The 22940-nt window shown below is 41.6% G+C and overlaps 1 protein-coding gene across 1 annotated transcript; it reads right to left on the bottom strand.

The window, feature by feature from the left end:
• Positions 1-339: 339 nt before the first annotated feature.
• On the bottom strand, positions 340-22303 carry LOC143101727 (uncharacterized). The gene is made up of 8 exons (XM_076264890.1): positions 22230-22303; positions 21840-21948; positions 13958-14113; positions 13722-13838; positions 11732-11785; positions 9849-9950; positions 4724-4871; positions 340-4582 (listed from the first exon to the last, which is right to left on the bottom strand). Exons 3-8 carry the CDS (start codon positions 14103-14105, stop codon positions 4474-4476), a joined length of 678 nt encoding a protein of 225 aa, XP_076121005.1. The 5' UTR covers positions 14106-14113; positions 21840-21948; positions 22230-22303; the 3' UTR covers positions 340-4473.
• Positions 22304-22940: the final 637 nt, after the last annotated feature.

Below are 22940 nucleotides of genomic sequence, written 5' to 3'. Positions count from 1 at the left end.
TCATCAAATAAGTTCTGAATGCCTTTTTTAAAAATCCAATACCGCATGGTTTGCGATGTTGACAAACATGTGTGGCATGTTTATAAAAACAATATATTTATGGAATAAAACTAGACTAGGTAGGCCTACCTTGGATTAGCATTGCTGTTTATTCTTAAAGTTAAACTGCTCCGCTCTAGAATCTTTGGTTAGCATTAGACAACGTTCCACAAAGACGTGCTGGCAGAAGATTTTGGTAACATACCAACAATTAACACTTGACCGAAGCGCTCTGAAAATGAGGTTGAGGGAGCTGTCGCCACAAAAAAAAGGATTGGTGGACTGGACACAGGCCCTTAAGGTATTTTTATTGTTTCCCATAGGAGACCTGCTGCCTCAAACAGACATTAGACACAGATTTAACACAATAAATACATCTTACATTAACATTTACAAACATTACTACATTATCACAGTCTCAAAGCACAATAATGATAACGTGAAGGGCATTCTAAGTACACAGACCTCTGCCAAAGCAACATAGCTTTGTGTATTGATGCAAGTCGACATCACATTACTGTTCCTAAGGAAATGCATTTCCTTGTGTAGAACAATAGGGGATACTGTGTATATTATAGGGCATTATGGACACCATGAAAACTAAGCGTGAAAATTTGCTAACAGGTTTGCTTGAGTTCACCCAGGCTAGTGGATTTTCCTCTTGACTCTCTATGGACCGCGTTTTTCGACCGACAGAGAACGCATTCTTGAACCGGTTCCGTTCAGAATTCTTTGAACCTTGGTGCTATCTAGTGAACCAGCCCACATTTCCACCAGTATTGAACCGAACCAAGGGTGCGTCATCAACAAGGTGTTGCATGCAAAACAAAAGTTAATGAGATGCATAAACGGGAGAATGATATGAACAGTTGTCCCGTAAAAATGGCAGAAATTACCTGTCTAAACTGCTTATTAATGTATGCAGTGTAGTGCTAGTTGACTAGTTTTGTTTACTCATACGCAACAGTTGATATGGATGGAAAACTCTCGCTTTAGCCTTCTCCCCTCTGAACCAACTTCTGAACGGTAGAATGACACGCCCACTCCAGTTCACAGGAAAAAACAACTATTTTCTGATTCCAGCTCCGAACCAAGGTACCACGTTCTGAACCGTTTTTGTTTGGTCGAAATGCTCCAAACGGTGAAAATGTTGGTTCACGAACAGGAACTGAACCGGTTCTCTATCGGTGGAAAGGCTATATGTCCCTCAGGGTTGGCCATTGATAAGTTTAACTGGCTGAGGGACAAATTAATAGTTATAGTTACTGTGCTTACAAAGAGGGACTCTGTATCTTCTTCCAGAGTTCATTAACACATATTCCACGTTCAGCACACTAGAAGGGTCAGATAAAATCCTCTTGGCCTGCCACATAGTGCATTGCTCAAAAATGTCTTGGGGTGTGTGTCACCTTTCTCTAGATTACAACTTACAATAGTCTATAATATTAACTATGTTTAATATTATATTATAATTATAGTTTTATTTAATTACCGTATTTTCCGGACTATGGGCTCTATTTTGCACACCAGCGCAATTGACTTTGTATACTCGCGCTTTTGTCTTTCCTATTTTGCAGTCAGCGCATATTGGAATTTTCCCTCCACAGGTACATGTGCGCCCACGGGGGCGTTTCAGCAAAAAGAGGGGGCGTGTTCCGGCGCAAACGGTCCCTGTTGATATTTTGCAGTTTCAGAAAACAATTCCGCCACAGACCAGGAACCTCCTGGTCTAAAGTCAGTGGCGTGAATTCAGATGCTATTTTAAGGGCGCATACATGGCCACAAGCCTGCAGAAATGAATGCTATGCACACCGATCTACAGACACCCTGTGCACAGATGGAAACATTCAAAGCCTTGATAATATTTGTCCGTTTCCCGGCTTTGTTCATGCATTGGTCAACTAAAAATTTAGTATCCTATATAGTACATCTACATGCAATATCTTTACAACAACAACGCCTAATTACGACCTATTAATTTGGACAACTTTATACAGCCCTATAAAGGCTAAAGTTACCTTTAGTTTTGTTCCAATTTACCGTTGTGTACGTATGGCTTTAAACATCGTATGCGCTTTAACATCAGCCTATAAGCATTACTCCAGCTGCGCTAAGGTTTTTACAAGCACCACAAATTTGCGTACCTTGTTGTAGCCCATCTGAAATAACTCCAAAACTTTGCTATGTTGCCTCCATCCTTTCGTTGTTTTCAAAAAATGTTTTATATCCATGGTGGCCTTGAAGTCTTGAGTTTGTGAATTCGCTTAAATAAGCTTATTATGTGCTGTTAACCAGCAACCATAGACAGTAAAAGAAAGCAGCAAGTAGCCTTCGCTACAATTTCTGTAGTTGCTGCGTCCATTCATTGTTATTCTCTCTCCTGCTCAAACAAAAGTTGTGAGTGCATTAAGTTGATGATAACGTGTTTACAAACTCTACTTTACATAAAATAAATATTGTAAATAGCCCACTGTCATGCAGTTAATGGGATACTGTGCAGAGTTGGAAAGTTAGGTCAACTTGGAAAGTGTTTCTAGTTGCCTGTTGGTAAGGTACAGCCGTAGCTTTCACCTGCAGGAGCGCTTGCTTGGGCGCCTGTGTTGCGAACACATTTCCACGAATCACGGATGTGTTGATGAGATAAATTAGGAAATATTAGAGGACTTAATGAGACGAACTGCATGCCTATTCCATTTAACCCAAATGCCCCAGCAGCAGCACGGGAGAGGAGAGCTTATCTGACAGATCTGCATTGTCTATAGTGAGGTAATGTTAGATTACATTGCAAAAATATCACCATGCATTCATAAGCTCGTGATTCAGTGAGAGTGATCCCAAAACATCGGAAAGTGACATTTCTGTATTACATTTTGTCAAGAGGAAAAATCAATAGCAAAGTGTTGCACAACTGACAACTGACTATAGCACTGTAAACCGTTCCTGGTTGCGCCTGGCAAATCCGCCATCATAAATCATAGCAATCCGCTATGGAACAAGCGTGCCTGTTGTTAAAGGGAATGTGAGATGACGCTCTGATTGGTTTATTGCATTTTACGCCAAAACCACACCCATGAATAATGTAGCTGCTACAGACCACCCCATTTTAGATTTGCGTTGGGCGCAACAGTCAATATTCCGCCAGTAAAATAGAGACAGCGCCCAAGATCCGCCCACAAAGCGATTTGCGAGAAGTCAATTGCGTTAGAGTGCAAGATATAGCCCTATAAGTTGCTCCGGAGTATAAGTTGCATCAGTCAAAAAATGCCTCATGAAGAGGAAAAAAACAAGGGCCAAGGGCATAACACTGAACAGATGTGGTACATGAAAATGTAGCTAAAAATGTGGAGAATGCAATGCAATCAATGCATAATCTTTGCAACCCACCTTACAGTGTATCTCTGTAGATATTGTTGCAATGCCTAGTCATATCTGCCTCGTTTTAACGGTTAGGACCATGCTGAAGAAAAAGTCATCATTCTCAAAATAACCTATGGCTGAGTTTTTTTTCCAAATGTTTTCATGCATGTCTGGATAACGGCTGAGGAATGTTTAGGAGACAGACTCGTAAATCTTCAAATTATGGCTGGCACACAGGCCTTTATTTGGAGCAAGCTTGTATTCGAGGCAGGCCTTTATTTCTTGCGTGCGTTTTATTGTGAAACGTGTTTTGTTTGGAGCGTCATACCGGTAGGCTATCAAAAGCAGAAGATGTTCGGTTTGGTTTGGGATTTAATTTACGTTTAGACTGTTTGATTATATTGTTAAATGTTGGGACTGTTGGGCACTAAAATCTGCGGGGTATTTGATGGTTCACTGTTAAGTTTCATGTAGTTGAAAGAGTGTCGGGATTTCCACCTGCTGTTTATTGCGAGACAAGGCATCCGCTTCCATTCATTCATTGAATGTGCGCTGTGCTGTAACAGAAACCTTATTGCATAGGCCTACAGTAGCCTAAATTGAGTTATTTTTTTTTTTTTTTTATTAAATTCGTAGGCTGGAATGCCTCTCGGCAACAATTGTACAATTGTGTAAATGTAGGCTAGTACTGCTTCAGCCTGTGCAAGAAATGACAGTATTGTAATCTTCATCAAGATGTTGCAGACAAAACTCTTATTGTTAAACACCTTTAGAGGCAACAATGAATCTTTTCATAACCACACAGCGCAATACCATTCTGCAGGTCAGCCATTACAGGCTTCTATACCCGCCAACTCCTATACCTGCTGGTAAGTGAATTATCAAGATCCAATTATCCATCAGAATGAAGTTTTACTTCAAGTTTCCACAGTCCCTCTTTGAGAGAAGGACAGAAGACAGAACCCTTGTCTTCTTTCAGCGTTGTGTAAGAACAGCACTCTCATCCATATCAGATCATTCAGAGAAATGTTCCAGAAGTATGACTCTTGCTTGGGCCTCATAATTTTACCTCATACCTCATAATTTTTTCACAGTGTGAAGAAAACTACGGCACTTTGGACATTTGTGATTCACATCTTTAAAATTCTTGATGCAGAAAGGAAGTAAACAGCATCCGGCCGCACAACTAGACAAAGTGAGAAAAAGACAGTGATACAGATTAATTAACTGATTATGTTTTGGAATTAAAACACATATACACCTCGGATAACCCATAAAACCTCCAAGGTCTCCAAGCAACTGAAAACAAGGCATTCATTTAACTTACCCAACCAGAAAAGTCATTGTGCACACCAGCCAAACGACAGGACCAACTGTGTGGGTGATTTCTGTGGTCACAAATGCGTGGCAGTATGGACACTGTGTTTTAGCAGGGTAAGGAGGTAGTTCCTCTACATCCATGATGACCTTGGGGGCTGCATTAAATATATACAGTTGGCTTTATTGTTCTCTTTATGAGTCAACATTTGTAATATGAGTACCTCCTTATGTAGTCATGTACATTAAATGGAGAAGAAGGAATCACTGAATCACTTTTGTTGCTAGTTGTAATTTGCATTTACATTTTTTAATTTGACAAATGTGTTTATCCAAAGCGACTTACAGCAATAGAATAACATTTAAGCATTTTGACATTTAAGATCGAGAGAGCTACAGCTACAGCAATAGAACAACATTTAAACATTCTAACATTTAAGCTACAGAGCTACAGCAATAGAAGGACATTTAAGCTACAGTGCAGAGGAGACTATAGCTAGGAATTACAATTGCATCTGTCAATACTAATACTAAAGGATAGGAGTGAACTTTGAATAAAGGCTAGGGGAGGAGGTATTCTCCTGATGGGACTTGGCAGATCGTTCCACCATTGGGGGACCATAGATGAAAAAAGTCAGGAATGCTGTGGGAGTGGGGGCAGCAGTGCCAGATGACATTCCTTGGAGTAGTGCAGTGGCTGAGGAGTAACATAAGCCTTTATGAGAGCACTTAAGTAAGTTGGGTGCAGACCCAGCAATCACCTTTCATGCAAGCATTAGTGACTTGAATTTGATGCCTGAATTTGATGCCTTGTGATGTTGATGTATGGTTTGTTTAGCTGGGAAAACCAGTCCTAGAGAGGTTTAGCTGGAGGTGATGTTCTTTCATCCAAGCGGATATGTCAGAGAGACAGTCCGAGATCCGTGCTGAGACTAGCAACATTAGGTGGGAAAGAAATCACAAGTGCTCCTGAATTTTTTCAAAAACGAATGACTGAGCTGCTCTGGAACATTGAGGGGGTGTGCTGCTTTATGGACGATGTACGGCCACACCCGTGACGAACATGACCGCAGACTCGCTGAGGTGCTGCAGACCATTCAGGCCTCAGGGCTAAAGCTGAAGAAATAAAAATGTGTCTTCAGCCAAAAAGAGCTGAGCTTTATCGGACATCGACTTAGATAGATAGATAGATAGATACTTTCTATCCCCAGGGGAAATTCAAGACTTGGTGGAGAGGGGGGCAGTCCGAACCCGGACAAGGTCCGTTGCCATTCGCGATCTCAGTAAGCCTTAGAAATCAGACTGAGTTGAAACGCATACTGGGCATGATCAATTATCTTTGCTGTTACCTGCCACACAGTGCTACCGTGCTTCAGCCTTTGAATCAGCTACTTAGAGCTGATGCAGTCTGGAGATGGGATAAGAGTCAGGAGCTTGCTTTCACAAAAGTGAAAGAGATGTTGGCCACAGCCCCAGTACTAGCTTGTTACAATCTGGAAAAGCCAACTGTCGTCACGACTGATGCCAGTAGTTACAGGATAGGTGGTGCCTTGCTCAAAGAGCATGATGGGAAGATGCTTCCAGTGGCCTTCTGCAGACATCCCAGAAGATTCCGGGAGTCTTCCGCATATCATAGCGCCTCCCTGACGCCCGCAAATTAGATAAAATCTCCCATACTAAAGCTGGATGACCCTTTCCTGCCTCTCCTTGCATACCAAGCAACCCCTATCGCATCCAGAGGCTGCAGTCTGTCACAGCTGCTTATGGGAAGACACCTCAGGACTACCGTGCCAACATTGGCAAGTAATCTGGTGCCAAAATGGCCTGATTTGAAAAGTGTGGAAGAAAACGATCGAAAAGCAAAAGCATCTTACCAACACTTCTTCAACAGACGCCATGGAGCTAGATCCTTATCACCACTATGTCCAGGTGACCCTGTGCGGATTAAGCTTGATGGGGAAAGGGGTGGACAACCAAAGGTGTTGTCAGTCGTCAGGCCGAACAGCCAAGGTCCTACTACGTCACAACAGACCATGGAGAGTTCGGGAGGAATCCTAAACATCTTCAAGCCATTCCAAGCCTGTCCACCTGTAGTTCCGTATGAGCCACCTCCAAAGTGCACTGAATAAGATTTTATGTTGTAATATTTGCAGTCGTTCAATTCAGTTAGTTGATGATTTGAGTCAGAAATTTTGTTTATGTAAGTTGTGATAACTGATCTTAAAAAGGGGGGAGATGTAATGATAGTATCTGAATTATTGAGAAGTTGATCTCTGATTGGTTGACCCCTGACATGTATGTGACATGCACAACAGTTCCGGTTTAAGTAAACCACCAGTTCAGTAACATGTGTCCTGCGTGATTTATGACAGACTGTTTTGCAGTTAATGTAGGGTGACCAGATTTGTCAGAACTAAACCCGGGACACTTTGTGCGTGACTGCGTTTAATGTGAACATGCGGCAGCTCAGACAGACAGACATTTTTTCTTTAAGCCCAAAAGTTATAGGGGGTTCGGCGGTGTCAACTCTGAGAAAATGTATTAAATATTGTTATGTAAACGCACAAGTTCTGCACACTTTCAGTCAGAGAAAAAGGCCCTGTACTATGCCTAAACACGAGTGCAAAGTCATTTGTTTGTCTCCTAAACATTGCTCACCCGTTATCCAGACATGCATGAAAACATTTAACTCACAGTCATTTTGAGAATGATGACTTTCTCTTTAACATTGTCGTAGCATAGCCTAACCGTTAAAACAAGGCAGATATGAAGAGGCATTGCAACAATGTTTATGGATACATTGTACCGTTGGTTGCAAAGATTATGCAGACTGCTTTAGGCTACAGTCTTAGGCTTTAGGCTACAGTCTCTTTACATGGGTTTAGTTAATGATCAGGCTATAATAAGACCATGTCAGCTATGTAATCTCTGAGAACCAGGACACTTTAATAGTGGTTGGTGTAAACCGGGACATTTTAGCGTCCCGACAGGCTTTTGTCGGGACTCGGGACACGCATCTCAAAATCGGGACTGTCCCGGTTAAACCGTGACGTCTGGTCACCCTAAAGCATACTACATACTCGACGTTCCCGACCGGTAACGTGACGTCAAAATGACGTAGATCTCTCTGGCGCGCCAGGATTTTGGCCGGGTAGCTAGACCTGAACAAAATCTCTTTCCACTTTAGGAAATTACACAAACTCAGCCAGCTGCTAGCTAGCTAGCCAGCTAACTAAAATGTTTAAATTATTAAAAATTTCCCTCGGGATGACTAAAGTATATCTATATATCCATCTATCTATTTATCTATCTATCTGCACTTGGAAACTAGATGGTAATGATGATGGTAGTTGTGAATAGCAGCAACCAAAGTCTGAAGCACCATCACAGAGGCTAGCTAGTGTTTTTTACTGCCATAGACCCCTGAAGTTCGCCTACAAAAAAGAACCAAAACGGCCATCTTTGCCCATATAAGAAGATCCGGTTGTTAATTGAAGCTAACTACCTATCTCTGGGGTAGCAAAAATCTAAGTGTGCCGCCTTCACGTACTGGAGATCAGAGTATCCACTCAAAGGCAGAGGACAAAAGTGTGTTCAGGAAAACGTCTGCATTTCAGACTTTTTCATCCCCGCGAGAGTTTAACAGGTGCGATAATTCAAAATCCCCATGTTATTTTCCCATAGGAAAAATTGCCAGATACCGGATGTCAAATATGGCAGCTTTTTTGTAGGCGAACTTCAGAGGTTTATCAGAGCCCGTCTGCGGAGAGCCTGGCCACTCCATATTAAGTCCCATTGTACCGAATTTTGGTTGCAGTTCCACCAGATTTCCACTGGGGGCGATCGCCATGAGTGCAGAATGAATGGGAGTCAATGGAGCTAGACGGCTAAATTTGTCTCTTTCACCTGATTGTTGTTGACAAATCTCAGATTTGATTGTAGTTTGTATAACTTCAACATGGGTTATAGGTCAAAAGTTGAATGAACGAGTACTTATGTCCTTTTGATTTCTTACAGTTTGGGTCGTTGTTGCCCATAACACGCTAGCATTGTGCTAATGAGTGACATCATTGACACGTTTGAAAGGCTTTTTAGAACAATTAAGTGACTTTAAAAAATATAATACTCCACCAAGTGTATTTTCTTTGCCTCCCCTTTCGAATACAATATTCAAGTTACTTGAAAAAAAATGATATCCCGAGAAAAGTGGATTTTGAGGGGTACAGCTCCATAGACCTCCATGCATTCTGCACTCGTGGACGAGCGCCCTCATGTGGAACCACAGAAGGAACTGCAACCAGTTCAGAAACCGGAAGTTTTCAGAGAGTGGCAGTTCTCCCCTTATTAGACATTCTCTGGATTTATTGACATAGACATAATATACTATAGACGCTGCATCGACCGCTACTCCCTACTAGCGCTGACGAGACGTGGAGCCGCCATCTTGGATCGGTCATCCACTCCACTCAGTGTAATCTGTTTGGCTGGTGCAATGAGCTGTCAGCGCATTAAATTATTCATACCTCACTGAATACCTAACAGATTTTCACGCGTTTTTTTTTGCTGCAAAGGTCATACATGTAGCTATGATACAGGCCACATTGTTCGAAAATACAAAATACAACCAATAGTACGGTAATGTTAAATCTTACTTGTAAAAAGTAAATCCCCCGAGTATGGTCCGCCGATTTGAGCAGGAACATGCTGCACAGTGCCGTCATCTTGTGTTTTCTGCTGCTACCCAACAACCGAGTATGACCGGTCCAAGATGGCGGCCGCATTTCTTGTTTCCAGCAGCCAATGCAGCATCTATGTATATTATGTCTATGTTTATTGACGGCAATACTTCTGACAGCTTCTTCTACCGTGTATCGTAGGTAGCGATAGCCTTTTCACAACAGCGACACCTTTGTTCAGGAGAATATTGCAACTAGTGTCGTGACCAAAGATTCTAGAGCGCTCCGCTCTAGAATCTTTGGTCGTGACCACCACGCACGAGTATAAATGGTTACGGCGCTCCTGTGTCGTCACATTGTCGCGCTACAGGTTGGGAGTATATAGAAGCCTTAAGTTAGTGCATTAGCCTACCTTTAATGCATGGTTCCTGAAAAGACTAGAAATTACACAAAACTTACCAGGGGCATCAGGTGGAGTTTCTATATAACATATTCCAAAGTCTGGATTTTCTTTTGTAGTCTTCATGGAGTCTGGTGAGTGACCGATGTTATGGGATGAACCTAAACATGGAACAAAGCAACAACAATAACAAGTTTATAACTTACGCTAGACAGTTTATCTCCGCTCTGAATCTGAAAATATAATTGGTACACACACAGACTAATGTAAACTACAGGTGATTTATTCTTTCTATAGTGTTAGATTGCACTCATATAGTTTGTTGGTATTTAGCAGACAATTTAAGCTTGTTTTAACAACAAAGACTCGCAACAGTGAGTTCGTGAATCAAACCCGAGCCGATCGAGTTTTGGCAGTGATGTTATCGCTGCTCCCCGTGCCCCACATTTTAGTATGCCTGTCTTCATATAGGCTAGAACAGGCTGAATAGTTATAGCTTCCTATCTTCTGCTTTGATTAAAAATGTCGGTAAGAATGTAATGTGCACACATTCTCTATTGAATGGAGACTATCTCTCCACTTCGTTACATATTCATATATGTATATACAGTACAAGCCAAACGTTTGGACACACCTTCTCATTCAATGCGTTTCCTTTATTTTCATGACTATTTACATTGTAGATTCATCAAAACTATTAATGAACATATGTGGAATTATGTACTTAACAAAAAAGTGTGAAATAACTGAAAACATGTCTTATATTCTTGTTTCTTCAAAGTTGCTATTTTTTTTAAATTTAATACCATATTAAGCCATAACTTGACAAATATTCATCTGTGGGCCAAATAACTTTGCATTCATTCATAGTTTTGATGCCTTCAGTGAGAATCTACGATGTAAATAGTCATGAAAATAAAGAAAACGCATTGAAATGAGAAGATGTGTCCAAACTTTTGGCCTGTATTGTATATATATATATAATTTATTTCAAAAAGTATTCTATTTATTTCTGTACAACCTTTTAATTCTAATAATTTAAGATACTCATTTTTAGTGATTCATGAGCTTTAAGTCATAATCATCAAGATTAAAACAAAAAATGGCTTGAAATATTTCACTTTCTATCTAATGAATCTAGAATATATGATTTCTGATATGATATGCTGATTGGATCATAAACAACCACAGCAACGAAGAGGAATGACTGATAATGACTGACTTCTCTATTATTGTGTTACATGCTCCAAATGTAAAGCAGTTTGAGCTGCATTCTGTGTATGAAAGGTGCTATAAAAATAAAGCTTATTATTATTATAATTTTTTTTTTTTTTTAATTGTGGGGGGGGGGGGGGGGGGGCAGTACTTGGTCCTTTCCTTCTGTCGTTGTTCTATTTTGTCATATATAGCCAGGGTATTCCCAGTGCATCCATTGGGCGGTTAATAACACACAGAAAGTTAGCACTTCACAGAATAGGATATGGCATGTGGGCAAGTATATGTGCCTTTTATTATGGACATTTACAATTTTGCAGTTTCTATAACCTTTTGGGAAACTACACCTTGTGCATTCGCATAGCATGAAATGGGTGGGTTCCTTCTGCCGAAATTCCTATAACTATTTTAGCTCTTACCATGGGAGGGTCTTTTCCCTGTGCATGATTAACATACATGTACACCATGGTCAAAGTAGCCCAGGCACCATTTGTAAAAATCTGTGTGAAAATCATTCAGCTTCTGTTTAAATTTGCTTGACATAAAAGCTGCACGAGACGGCTGTTGAGACTAACTACTGTCACGCTAAATACCTTCTGGGCCCCCAAGTGCTGCCTGATACAATGAGCTTCTAGTTTTTCAATAAACTCAGTAATTGTGAAGAATCTTAGAACTTTTGTGTCCAAATAAAAAAAAAAACGTTGTGTGTGTGTGTGTAGATACAAACCTGTTTGTGTGTTTGTGTTGGTTCTTACAGCGCCCTCCACATTTATTGGCATCCCTGGTTAAGTTGATTAAAAAGAGATACACATTTAAGTCTATAATGTTGATTTGGCTGTTCATTGATTCACTCATCTGCCAAACTTGTTTTTAAGATATGTTCATAGCAAAAATGGATGCATGCGATTAATTTAGATTAATCACAGAGTATGTAATTAATTCGATTATATTTTTTAATCAATTGACAGCCCTAATATTAAACTCTTGTAAGTACAGCAAATATATCTTTCTTGTTTTTAAATGCAGTTGTTTACTCAACTCCAAAGAAAATAAACATCTGTGTCACCACACTGACACCATCAGTGCAGCCATTGGTAGTTTTCAACAACACTGCTAACTATAATCCTTTGTCTGTCATCATATAAAGCTAGATAAGGGGCTGTGATTGGTTCCTGGGTTTTTTGTGACTCCGAAATCGGCTTGAGTGGGAAGATAGTCAAACAGACCTGTAGACCAAAGTTAATGTGCCGACAGATTTGTCTGGGTTCACTGGGTTCAAAAACACTCTTATAATAGGTCTTAGTTGTTTTTTTATCGTGGTGCACAGCAACGTATCGATGGGTGTCTATACCATGGACTCTGATGAAGATGGTATAGGCACCCATCAAAACATTAGCCTGCTGTGCACCATGATAAAAAACAACACAAAACCCAACTCTGTGTGCTCTGGTGATCCTTCTCCCTCTCTAAATGATCGGCTCCTTCCCGTGAAGCACTAGACTGGAATTCAGAAGCGCGGAAGAACATTACATTACATTTAGTAGACACTTCTTGACCAAAGTGACTTACATACTGTGTGTCAGCTATATTACAAGGGATTACATTGTCCCCGGAGCAACTTGGGGTTAAGTGTCTTGCTCAAGAGCACAACGGTGGAAGCCGGGAATTGAACCGACAACTTTCAGGCTACTGCACGTTAGCCCAGCTCCTTAACCACTACACTACCACCGCCCCCTAGAAGGGAGTGGGAGAGAAAGATGGGGTAGGATCGGGACATGACCGCTGGTCAGACTCGAACATGGGTCACCGTGGGCACTTGGAACAATTCATGGTATGAACACTGTAGCCTGTTGCGCCACAGCGCCCCCCAAGAACCACCCTTATACCGTAGGTCTATTAGCCTAATGGGGCCACGTTTCATGTGCAGGTGTTTCAGGCATGGATCCCGGAAAATAGCAGGGAACAACCTAAACTTAAATGTCTGCACAGCAGAGTGCAAAAAAGTGAAAGCTAATTCCAAAATCAACATCCTGAACCAGGTCTGGATGAGCAAGTAGGGAGATTGAGATGGTGAGCCCTGAAAATTTGAAGTATATTAGACCGATAGTATTTATGTCATGTAGGCGGACAGACACGTACGTGTACACACACACACACACACACACACACACATATGCACTAACTGATTACAATGCCTTATCAGGGGTAATAAACATCCTATAAACAGACTATAAGTCACACTTTTTTTCATAGTTTGGCTGGTCCTGCGACTCAGGTGCAACATATTTCTGTATAGGTTTTTTTCCTCTTCATGACACATTTTTTGACTGGTGCGACTTATACTCCGGTGCGACTTATAGTCCGGAAAATACGGTATATATAAAAAAGACAACTATATTCAAAGATGGCAATCTACAGGAGTTTGGTCCACTTTTTTACATCTTGCAATTTGGTGAACTGCAGAGCTACGCAAGACACACCAGTATATACTTACAACATCACAGTCAACTGGGGACATATCTGTACCTGTATTTTAGGACCTTCCTTCAGACACTGTATTAAATTAAATGATTGCGATTGTGGCAAAACTGAGTTTACCAAAGTGTATGTAAACTTCTGACTTCAACTGTATAGATATGAGAAGTGAAATCATTTGAACTCATTTTCCAACAGACATGATAAATGGGTATAAATGGGGATAAAATATGATAGTATACCAGTCCTATGCTGTGTTAGATTAAGCCTTTCTTGTTTTTCCAAAAGGTCTTTCTTTTTCACAGATAGAATATCCAATTCCTTTTGAATGGCCTCAATTTCTGCTTCCTCCCTGGTGTCTGTTGAAAGTGTGACAATGAAAGTGAGAAATAATGGTAATATTTACAATCCGTCCTTTTTCAAATATAGCCATTGTAATTGCTGATTTACTCCCAACAACCAAACTGTATCATATTACCTGTCATCCCTGGGTCTGTTTGATGTCTAAAATCTCGCAACATGGTCAGAATAGTGTATCGGTCATGTAGTTGGCGTCTCCTGATTGACAGGTAGTTCAACTTCTCTGCTACTGTCTCCATCTCCAACTCATAAGATGATATTTGCATTGTATGGCCTATGAAAACAGTTTGTAATGATTATTCAACAGGCAGCTGTACATTCATGTCAAATCACAGCATCAATATGGTTGACTAATGATGAGGAGAACTCCAGTGATTTTTCACATAGGTCTGTTTCATATGGAACATTTTATTTATTATGTATCACTTGTAAGGACACCTCACTATACATAATTCACGGTCATCCTTATCCTGGTCATTTTGATTGTATGCTGTTGACAATTGGTTGTCGTTGATTGATGACGTGTTGTTGTAATGTGTGCTTTTTAAACAACACATGTAGTTGCTTCGCAAATGAAAAGTTTCCTTGTTAGGGTAATTATAAACACACTCTAAGGGCCCTATCATGACAGTCAAAAGTGCATTGTCACTCGTCAAAAGCTTATTCAAATTTAGTAGGATGTGTCCAGTTCACATTGGGAGGGTTTTCGTTATCAAACGTCGAGCGCATGGCGCTGTTCCTAGGTTTTCTAATCAGTCATGGGTGTGTTTGGGGCGTAACATCACTTGAACCAATTCCCTTTAACGGCGCAAAGCGCGATGTCAAATAAATGCACCGGTATTTTGACATTCAACGGCGCATTTGAAGGAGGCTGCTTGCGAGACCGTATGGAATAGTCATTCCACTAAACCATGCTTTACTAAAACCTAGCAGAGTCTTCACGCATTTGCACTCCTCTATATTTTGAACACATTGGCAAAGTGAAACTAACTTCACCATGGTGTCAGTCAACGACAAGACAGTTATATGCAGTTACTTTCACTATTGACTGACAATGGGTTACCATCGAAAACATAGGCTGGAAAAAGCAACACTTACCCTAATATTGCTCAAATGACTGAATAAAACAGCATTTATCCTGCAGAGGAGTTGCTTATATCTCGTGACAGTGCGTCTTCAGCTGTGCTCCATACGTGTCTCGCGCCTCTCCCCTAATCACTTTTAACCATCATTACCAATTTGCAAATGATGGTGAATAACTACTCATCATGAGATGTACAGTATTTCGTAATATCTTTATTCTAATTATGTTTCCCATTGTAATCGTGCAATTTGTAATGTTTTGCATGGACGTGCGCTAGTGTGTGTTCATGAATGATAGAAGGATGGTGCGTGCACCCGCCAATATGACTGTTGACAATGCGCTCTTAAAATAACATATAAACAACTCGCCACATGTGTTTATTTGTGTGTAAAGTATTTTAAATGTATGTTGCATCTTGTAAAGATATTCATGAAGAGAAATCTAGTTATATTTCATACTTCCAGACCGCCAGAGGCGGAAACAGAGGCCAAAGGCGGTGCCACGGTTAAAGGGATATTCCACCATTTGGGGAATTACACTAATTTTCCACCTCCCCTTGAGTTAAACAAATGATTTTTACCTTTCTCCAGTTCATACAGCCGTTCTCCGAGTTTGGCGATACCAGTTTTAGCTCCAGCCTAGCATAGATCATTGAATCTGACTAGACCATTAGCTTCTCGCCTGCTAGCATCACGTTTAAAAGTGACTAAGATTTCCAGGAATTTTCCTATTTAAAACTTGTCTCCTCTCAAGTTAGAAAGTGTAATACCACCAACGGAAAATTAAACGTGATGATTTTCTAGGCTGATTTGACATGGAACTATACTCTCATTCCAGCGTAATATTCAAGGAACACCATGGGCACAGCAGCACAACGATATCATGCAGCGCCTGAAAATAGTCCCTGTAGGCTAACTTCCAGCAACAAGGTTAAACCGCAGCAGACGGATCGGTTAGTGACTGGATTATTACGCCTGAATGAGAGTATAGTTCCATGTCAAATCAGCCTAGAAAATCGCTACATTTGATTTTCCATTGGTCTTATTACACTACTGCTCCGCTCCGTCTACTCCTCAAGAAGGACGCCCCATGGACATAGACCCCGGCCTGTGCGGACGCCATCACACAGCTGAAGTCTCAACTTATCTCACCACCTGCGCTCGCCCACTTTGACCCGTCCAGCCCAATTCTTCTCACCTGCGATGCCTCAAACTTTGCAGTCGGGGCTGTGCTGTCTCAGCTCCATGACGGCATAGAGCGGCCGGTGGTGTTTGCCTCACGGGCCCTTAACCATTAAAGGTGTAGGTTTTTGAACGTTCTAAGTTCCGCAACAATTGAAGGTTCTAAAATTCTATGTTGAATTCAATAGTCCCGAAGCCATGACGTAGCGTTGTCAAGGCAGCGATATCACTGGATGTAAACAAATCAATCTACCATTAGAAATCACCATAGCGGTGGCTTTCTTAATATATTTCAATAATTTTTGACGTTTTAACGTTTCTTAGACGTTAGTATATTTTTTTTACACTGTAGGAATCACATATTACAACATATATTCATACCAACACAATCAAATTCATGACTACAGAGTTTTATTTTAGCATGGGTTTCCTCCGTAAAAGAGACCTGCATGTAACTTTACAGCATGCGTTTAAAATCCTTAAATTCACGGACGTGTTTTGTCTTTATTTTTTGGGCAAAAAACGTCACTCTTAACAGCCGCCAGTCTTTGAGAAGACGTGAAATATCCACTGGAATTTTGTTTCTTACTATTACACCTGCCAGGGAATCCGTGTTATGTGGCTAAGCTGCTGCCTAGCAGGTATAGCACGTTTAAATGGCTATAGCCTACATTTAAAACAATTTATTAGCTAGAAATGATGCCACATGTCCACATTCAATGCTATTTAAGCCACTTCGAAAGTTTGTTTAGATCCAGTGATTCTGCCGTCATGGAAACGCTATGTCACACTTCGGGACTCCATGAACCCAGATATTCTTTAGAACGTTCATTTCTCAACATTCCCGTCACACCGGTGTGACGGTACTCCTTTAATGGTTAATTCAGCAGAGCAGAAGTACTCAGTGGGGGAGAGAGAGGCCCTGGCCCTTAATTCAGCAGAGCAGAAGTACTCAGTGGGGGAGAGAGAGGCCCTGGCCTGCGCCTGGGCATGCGAGTGCTGGCACATATAATTGTATGGCCGTTCATTCACTCTCTGTACAGACCACCAAGCGCTCACAGCTCTGCTTGCTACATCCAGATCAGGACACAGGCCCCTGCGCATCCATCACTGGTATGAGAGACTTCAAGAATATAACTTTACACTGCAGTATACGCCAGGCCGAGAGAACGTGGTGGCAGACCTACTGTCACGCTCTACACCCACTCCGGTTACTTCTCCCTCAGCCACAGACTTCAATACGGACACCACAGACTCTGACCTTATCCAGCTCCTCCACTCTCCGCTGGAGGCAACGGTGTCACTGCAGGAGCTTCGGCAGGCCTCTGAGGAGGACTCAGTGCTGGCACAGCTCCGCTCCTTCATCCACTCGGGGTGGCCTCCAGTCTCCCTACCAGCCTGACACCTTTTCACCGCTTTAAGGATGAGCTTTTCTGCTGGAACGATCACTGTGTGGCCCGGGGCCGCCGCACAGTTGTACCCCTTGCCTTACGGGCCCCGGTGCTTGCCATGGCTCACAAAGCCCACCTGGGCGTCGTCAGGGTCAAGCAGCGGTGCCAAGAGGTGGTCTGGTGGCCAGGAATAGACGGGGACATCGAAGCCATGGTCAAGGACTGTACGCCGTGCCTGGTGAGTGGCAAGACGGGCCCTCCACCGGCCCCGCCCCTCCAGCCCCTGCAGTGGCCAGCAGGGCCCTGGGAGCATATTCACCTTATTCAGCCCCGCCCATTTTTTTAAATTCCACGTTGTCTTTAAACTTCCGGTCGGCTAGCTACGTCTAGTTAGCTTCATTGGGATAATACGGCAGAAGAAGATAGAGAGGCTAACTTGGGAGGAAAACGACAAATGCCATCAGGAGGTCAGACTGCAATATTGTACTTCGCTACCCAAGGCTATTCAGCCCTACAGAGTGGGAAGACGATGTGGCAGTGGCGGCTGTATCGTATGGAGAAACTCGCAAATCCTTATCTGTTTGGTAACTATGGTAACTAGTTTAGAAAGTCATTACAGAACAGCCGCTCCAAAGTCAGTGTTTTCCAAACTTCAGATTGGAAAGGTGTATAACAGAAATGTCTCAAGTCACCAAAATCCTAAATAAACGTTCCTAACTTTAGGATGACCCATAACATATGATGCCAGTCATCTCGATAGAGCTCTGTTATCTCAATGTATCGCAATGGATGTACTGCTCATTCGGAAGTTCGGAGACAATGTGGGCAAAGCTAGCGCCCCCCATGTTTGCGCGCGGAATAAGGTGAATATATAGATGGACATTTGTGGTGAGCTCCATGGCGTCCCGCATCACGCTTTCTCATCGTGGCCTATGACCTCTACTCCAAATGGCCTGAGGCTGTCTCGGTAGGTTCAGTCACCACACACACGGTTATTGACTTTTTGGAGACACTGTTCACCCGCTGGGGCATGCCATCAGCAGTGACCAGAGACAACGGCCCTCAATTCACTTCCACTGAGTTCACCTCTTTTCTCATTGAGCGGGGTATCAGACAGATACGCACTGCCTTCTACAACCCACAGGCGAATGGGGGGGTGGAACGCCTGAACCAGACACTGAAAAATGGTATCAGAGCTCACCTGGCAGAAGGCTTCCAATTCTCAGCAGCACCCCTGCGAACCCCCCTGCACTATCGAGCTACTCAACATTCCACTACAGAGAGTTCTCCAGCGCGCCTCATGCTGGGACGGGAGCTGTCATTGCCGTTGGATCGCCTTCGAGCCCCTGCTTGCCCTCCATCAAGCGTACAACAGGGTGTGCAGCGGCAGTCATCCGGCCAACTGCGCGACAGAGTCACAGCACAGCAGCACAGAATGAAGCTGCGCTTTGACCATTCTCACAGGGTCAAAACCCCGGCGTTCACCACCCTGGACTGGGTCAGGGTCCGGAGACCCACACGGGGCCATAAGCTCAGGTCATTCTGGTCCGAACCCATGCAAGTGACTGAGCAGCTGGGCCCTGCTACTTTCCGCCTGTCCGACGGTACGAGGTGGCATGCCCGCCACCTCCGGAGGGTGCCGCCACCTACCGCAGCGGACCTGGAGGACAGACAGAACTCTAATACATGTCCCACCGGCCCTGATGACCCTGCAGGCCACCGACTCACGTCCGGGTCAGACCGGGCTATCTCGGGGACTATGTGGAGTAATAAGAGTGATAATGTTTTCACATGTTTTACAGTGTTTGCAGGTTGCATCGTTCCAGCCGTTTTAGTCTGGTGTTCTCTTTACAATGTTTATATTCCTGCTTGTTCCAGTGGGACAGATTAAATTTTGTAACTATTTCCCAGGGATGGGATTGGGTCTTTCCCTGGGGAAAGGGGGGGGAAACGTTATGTCTGTCTGACAGTTTTACGACAGCCGGCTTTCGGACGTGTTTTACGTTAGTGAAATAAATTAAAGGCATGTGCCTCTCTGATGCTGTCTGAAAAGACACATAAAAGTATAGCCATAGAACAATTAAATAGCCATCAAGGAAAACACAGCAACTCGTGGCGCCTACACAATATAACCACACAATTGCTTAATTTAGCCTAACAGTGTGGCACAGCAGTAAGATAGCTTTCCACAAAAAGGTCACAGAAAGTGCACCTCACACATGCCTACTCCATAAAAAAGCAGCCTGTAACTCACCCATTAGAAGTTTACTCTACGGGCCTTCTGTTCAGCAAAGTCACTGATGATATATCGTTGAAACCCAACTGCCTGGCTCTGCTGTTCTTTATGGAGAGTATTGCCAATCCACTCAATCGTTCTTGTCCCATGCTAGCCTACTCCTTAGGTAGGACTTTACGTCAGAATTGCTAGCATCAACGCCAGCAGCAACATTCAAGGTGTTTTAAAAAACTATTCAGTTTCATTCATTTGGATTTAGTCTCCTCCTGTTCTCGTCTTTCTTTTCTCTTCTCTGTGCCACTTTTATGCTTACTAATTGCTGATTATTATAACTATGCTACAACACATCCAGAAGTAGCCTCACAATGTAATGTAATCACGAATGACAGGAAGTAAGATCATTGGGATAAACACATTTTCCACATTCCCAGCAGGCCTTGTTCCTTTGTAAAAATGGACAATAAATAAAGAAATTTAATAAGTTGCAGGTATTTTTTTTTAAATTTCTAACTCATATCGTAGCCTATGTTGTAACATCTGAACGTAAACACAATGCAAAAAATAAGGTCACCATGACTAATAGTTAGGGCATCTGAGTGGCCTATCCTTGATTAAGAATATACCGTAGTGTGAGAGAAAAATATTGAAATCCGAGAACTGCCGACGTAAACGCAGCTTATTTACAATATTGCGCGATGAGCCCGAGTACTAACGAGAGGGGGCCCATATCAGGGGCGTGGAAATGAGCCCCCCTTCGCGCCTGGGCCCCGGTTCACCGCACCGTCTGCACCGTCGGTAGCTATGCCCCTGATGTGAACATTTAAAACAGTTGTTTTACAGAGAGTATTTAAGCGTCAACTCTAAAGAGGGCGCACCATTCGCCCACATCTGGTTCTCTGTTCCTGAGGGGCAATGACAGGTGTGTTTGCCACCAGGTCAAGGGCACTGTCCACTGTTAAGGAAGTCTCAATGATTCAGATCTTGAAAGCTGTGGAAGCAAACGGTTTTCTTACCTGCTAACTGCTAACTTCTAGCTACTTCTATTAGGAATCGTTTAGTTCATTAACAACTAGAATAAGTGTTTTAGTCAGCTCACATTCTCTTTTGTATATCGGAAACCAAGGAATAAAGTCTTTTATTCTGTAGTGGATTTATTGAACTGTGTTGCTGGACTAGCAATGGACACTGCAAATAGGACTAGCTGCTTGGAATAATGTTAGATAGTTTTTAGTGAAAGCCATTGCATATCTCAATATTTCAAACCTCTACACTAGAAACACCAAATCCAAGAACCACAGTTTTAACTACAAAGGTTGTGACGGAAGTTAGACAACTAAGCTTTCTAGAAACGCACCCCAGATTGTTCCACAATAAACTGTTTTCATCTCTAATCTCTGCCCACTGTGTTGTGCTCCAGCATCCCTTACATTGTGAACTCCACCATCACCAAAATGGAGGTATCTCAGGTATAGCTATTTAACCACTGATTATGTCCCATTTTAGGGGCCGATTGGTTTAAGACCCCATCTTCGTATACTAACATAGACCACAGCCCTAGTACCATGCAAATTCCCCCTTCATGCTCTCGTAGGCCTGATGATTTGTTAACAAATCCTAACAATGTGAAAATACTTATCTGAAGGAAAATGACAAGCATTTTGACTCAGTTTAAAATCATCTCCAGACAGTACTCTTTATACTATGACTTGGTTGACCAAACAAAAGCTCATGTGTATGTATATATAACAGTGGGCCTTGATTTGAAATACAGGCAAAGTCTTAAATTTCAAACACATGGACCAAATGGAAGTGTCATTATTGGGCAAAATATTCAGATGTAAAAGCAGAATTTTTTTTGCATAATGGAAAACTTATATGACATATGGCTTAACGATATCAAAGTTATTCAAGCTTTCAGTTAGGTCTTGCATATACTGTAGACCAGTATAGCCTATGTGTCAAGAAATAACCAACAAAATCTAATGATTATTTTTTCATTCAAATATTCTAACACAGAAGTACATTACAACATCATTAAACAACAATTGACAATCAACTCAGTGTAAAACAGTAAACAGTAAATTGATAAAATTAAGATATTTTTTTACCGGTGTGACTTCAGTTGGTGCATTAGAGAGACGGGGGAATTGTTTGGAAAGTTTCCAACGGCATCCGGAACTATAGCTGTATTCAAAGCTTTTGGCTTAGAACATTTTCCTATTTAATAAGATTGTATGACAGCTATCTTAAAACATGATTATTGAGACAATAATTTCAGCAAATTATTATTGAGACAATAATTTCACCAAATTCACTGCAAAACATAATGATTTGTTAATGCTAAACATTGTAAAATATTTTGGATACAAATATAATACAAATATTAATGGATACAAATACTTCATATAAAAAGCATAAATACATAAATAAATATATACAATACATATATCTCATGCATGATATATATTAGACTATTTGTAGAAGAAGAAATTGCATACCCTGCTGATGAACTTGTAGTTACTGGCCTTGGCTGGATTGTTTACAAGAGCAAGCTAAACTGTATGGCTATAAAGAGCTATACAGCTATAAAGAGTTGCCCATCAACTTTTCCTGAATACACAGCCATTAATTTGCATCCCTGCAGAGGAACAAATATTTCTTTGATAAGAAAAAATTGGAGTGGAGATTCGTGTTCTGTCATATTTACATATTTACATATGGAAAACATCTTTGTAGGCTGAAATATGATGACACAGACCAGAATTGTCACTTTGATTACATAATAGGCCATGAAAGTTAATTTTCATTAGTTATTTTTTTGTTATGTATTTTTTTTCACAAAGGTCAATGCATATCCTTCCACTATTAAGTATAAAAATCATTATGATGCAAAAAAAAAAACTAAAAAAACATCTTTATTACAATACAAAAATATGACATTCCAACTGGAGCATACTTGTAATTAAAGCACCCTTCACATTTATTGGATAAAACTTAGGATAGGATCTATTGCCTATCTATTAAGAGGGGACATGGAACCTCTATTTAGAATCTTCCATGCTCACTGGTGTAAGTTTGGTGGGCTCCAGAGTTAACAAACCATGCCTGCCTAGCTCCGATCTGCACTGAGGTTCCATGATTTGTTTTTGTGCAATATATATTAGCATCAGATACTGCAGTAAGTTTTAGGACTAGGTCTATGTGTCTTG

This window comes from Alosa pseudoharengus, unplaced genomic scaffold (assembly GCF_046254945.1).
Source record: "Alosa pseudoharengus isolate Yale_2024_CS ecotype anadromous, Long Island Sound unplaced genomic scaffold, YU_APseudo_1.1 YU_APseudo_1.1_scf_4, whole genome shotgun sequence".
In the NCBI taxonomy this organism is placed as follows: Eukaryota; Metazoa; Chordata; class Actinopteri; order Clupeiformes; family Clupeidae; genus Alosa; species Alosa pseudoharengus.
Note: the sequence above shows the minus strand (reverse complement) of the source record. Positions and strands in the feature narration are given on the sequence as shown.

Excerpts from the sequence above, each read along its gene's own strand:
- LOC143101727 (XM_076264890.1), bottom strand. The coding sequence starts at position 14,105 with ATGCAAATATCATCTTATGAGTTGGAGATGGAGACAGTAGCAGAGAAG. Across the intron at positions 13,839-13,957 it reads AACAGACCCAGGGATGACAG|ACACCAGGGAGGAAGCAGAA; the intron begins GTAATATGATAC and ends CACTTTCAACAG. Across the intron at positions 4,583-4,723 it reads ACAATGACTTTTCTGGTTGG|TTGTGCGGCCGGATGCTGTT; the intron begins GTAAGTTAAATG and ends CACTTTGTCTAG.